Source organism: Nelumbo lutea, chromosome 6 (genome assembly GCF_056320005.1).
Source record: "Nelumbo lutea isolate HS-2025 chromosome 6, American lotus-T2T, whole genome shotgun sequence".
In the NCBI taxonomy this organism is placed as follows: domain Eukaryota; kingdom Viridiplantae; phylum Streptophyta; class Magnoliopsida; order Proteales; family Nelumbonaceae; genus Nelumbo; species Nelumbo lutea.
Genome location: NC_142689.1, coordinates 8,180,179 through 8,183,014, shown reverse-complemented (window position 1 = coordinate 8,183,014; position 2,836 = coordinate 8,180,179). Strand labels below are relative to the sequence as shown.

The following is a 2,836-nucleotide window of genomic DNA, read 5'->3' as shown; positions in this document are numbered from 1 at the left end:
ATAAAGAATCTCTAGAGATTAACAAAATAATCCAAACAGAGGCAAAACTAATCAAATTTGAGTGGTTCACTCTTTCACTCTCCTGCTCTTTATTGCTTAATTTACTCAATTTTTCTTGCTTATTATTTGATAATAACATTAATTAATTTATTTAATCCATTAAAAGATTCCTGATTCCCCAATCGAGAAAATATGGACAAACCATCACGACGGAATTGAAAATTTAATCCACTAAATTCTGCTTCTCCTTTGATAATTCAATTTTTTCTTTTAAAATAATCGTCCGATCCTTCCAGAGTGTCTAGCATTGTAGCAAAGTAGACAACGTCCACTCTCGGCTGTCACATCGCTGGAGAGCCGACATTACGTGGCTCTTATCCAAGACACACACGTGTCTTCCTCTCACCGTTTTGGAGGTGAACGCTTAGCTGTATTTACAAGGGCAAACGGCTGTTCCCGCTTCCAAAGCCGAAAATTATTACGAAAAAAAAAAGGGTTTAGTGTTGATGACCGGGGAACCGGCTACAGACGGTTGCGGTGGACCTCGTTCTCCCAATATAAATGGAGACACTAGATTGGATGAGGAGATCAGTTCTTGTGAGACCCAGAGTGGAGAATAGGAGGAAACTCTCAGAGAGAGAGAGAGAGGGCTCTCTTTGGCTAGTTGAGAGACTTGAGACGTGTGATCTTTCCATTGTGACAAGATGCCGATCAACCGGATCGCTGTTGGTAGGCCCGAGGAGGCCACTCACCCCGACGCCTTGAGAGCCGCGTTGGCTGAGTTCATCTCTACACTCATCTTCGTCTTCGCCGGAGAGGGTTCCGGCATGGCCTTCAATAAGCTAACCAGCAATGGTTCCAGCACCCCTGCCGGCCTCGTCGCCGCAGCGTTGGCCCACGCTTTCGGTCTTTTCGTCGCCGTCTCCGTCGGCGCCAACATCTCCGGAGGCCACGTCAACCCTGCTGTCACCTTCGGTGCCTTCGTTGGCGGCAACATTACTCTCCTCCGCGGTATCCTCTACTGGATCGCTCAGCTCCTCGGCTCCACCGTCGCTTGCCTGCTTCTTAAGTTCGCCACTGGTGGCTTGGTAAGTTGCACCACCTAGCACCTGGCACGTGGGGGGGATGGTAAAGTTTTAGTTATTTCCGTTGCTTTGACCGTTAAAGTGGGCTTGGGCCTTGTTTTCTGACTGGGTGATGTTCTGATGCTGTAGACTACCTCCGCCTTCTCTTTGTCTTCTGGGGTGAGCGTGTGGAACGCGTTCGTGCTGGAGATCGTGATGACCTTCGGTCTTGTTTACACTGTGTACGCGACCGCAGTTGATCCAAAGAAGGGCAGCTTGGGAACGATTGCACCGATTGCCATCGGTTTCATCGTGGGCGCCAACATCTTGGCCGGTGGAGCCTTTGACGGAGCTTCAATGAACCCGGCTGTGTCATTCGGACCGGCTTTGGTGAGCTGGACCTGGGAAAACCACTGGGTCTACTGGGCCGGCCCTCTGATCGGAGGTGGGCTTGCTGGTCTCGTCTACGAGTTCTTCTTCATCAACCACTCTCACGAGCAGTTGCCCACCGCAGCAGACTACTGAAAAGCGAGCAAAGGAAAAGCACCGGAAGGAAGTGCGTCCGGTGGACGGACTGCCGGCCGGCCGGCTTCCCATTGTTGTATGTAGTTGTGTTGAGGGTCTTTTTTTGCCGTACTTCTTGTGTTGAATTCACCATCACCACCGTAATTCACAAGTTCACAACATGTCCATTTCCACCATCTGCTTTCCCTGAATGCTATCGTGTGTTTCGGGTGGGCAGGATTGAAATTGTGTAATTGTGTTTCAGTCCTCTGATTTCATTGCGATCATCCTCTGCTCCATTTTATTGATCTTCTGGTCTCTGGTGCGGCTGGATGATCTTGTGATTCATATACACACAGGATGAACCACAAAATGATCCAACGATGTAGATCATAGCGTTTATCTTCTGGTGAGTAACGTATTACGCAACTCTGTTCTCTTCCTTTCCACTCGTGAAGAGATGGAGAAGCATGGAGTGTGGGGTGGGGGACTCGTGGTGGCGGTAAGTCACGGACTTAACGGTAAGTCGTAACGTAGAAAGTCCCGCCGGGTGAACCGAGAAGTAAATGATAATTTGACCGGCTACCGGAACGACCGGGATGATAAGGGCTCTGATTACGTAGTGCTCTGACACCAACGGCAGCGATTGCCATCACGTGTTGAGATTGTTGTGGATAAAAAAATTAATCAAATCAAAGAACCAAACAGGGAGTTAAAAAATGGCAATATTAAGACAGGGGAATGATTGCGAGACCGATTCGCATGTGAGACTGACTAAGAAGTAAGAACTCGTCCGAAGGTAACAGTAGAAATAGTATGAAGGTGGACGATATGGAGTTATCATGGACGGTGGTGGATGCATGTCAAGTCACTATCAGCGGACGTGGCAAGTAAGTAGTCCTTACTGGCAGATGGTGCAATGTAGATTCTCATTTCATGGATGACAGATCCGATCCGGCGGTGTTAAACCAAAGGATCCGTAGCTGTTCGTCCTGTCTGGCTTTTTTTGTCATAAGTCTCGATCAAGGACAAGGGGTAGTGCTTACCCATCCCGAGGCATCACGACCACACTCCTTATCCACACTCTTTGATAATTTTATAAAATATTGTTGGACTGGGCCGATCTCGTGGGTTGGATGGGCCAGGTTGATCCATCCATGTCTCTTAAAGACTAAAAACACGGGAATTACGTGTAAGGAGTAATTAGTGAACAAAAGAATTAAATAAAGTAAACAAGGGAAGCGGATCCGAAGAGGACGATACTTTTG

At 48.0% G+C, this 2,836-nt stretch overlaps 1 protein-coding gene across 1 annotated transcript; it reads left to right on the top strand.

Annotated features, from left to right (window-relative positions):
* The first annotated feature begins 586 nt into the window (after positions 1-586).
* Positions 587-1,855, top strand: LOC148847158 (aquaporin TIP1-1). The gene is made up of 2 exons (XM_088950681.1): positions 587-1,088; positions 1,215-1,855. The coding sequence occupies exons 1-2, from the start codon at positions 705-707 to the stop codon at positions 1,587-1,589; spliced, it is 759 nt and encodes a 252-aa protein (XP_088806807.1). The 5' UTR covers positions 587-704; the 3' UTR covers positions 1,590-1,855.
* Positions 1,856-2,836: the final 981 nt, after the last annotated feature.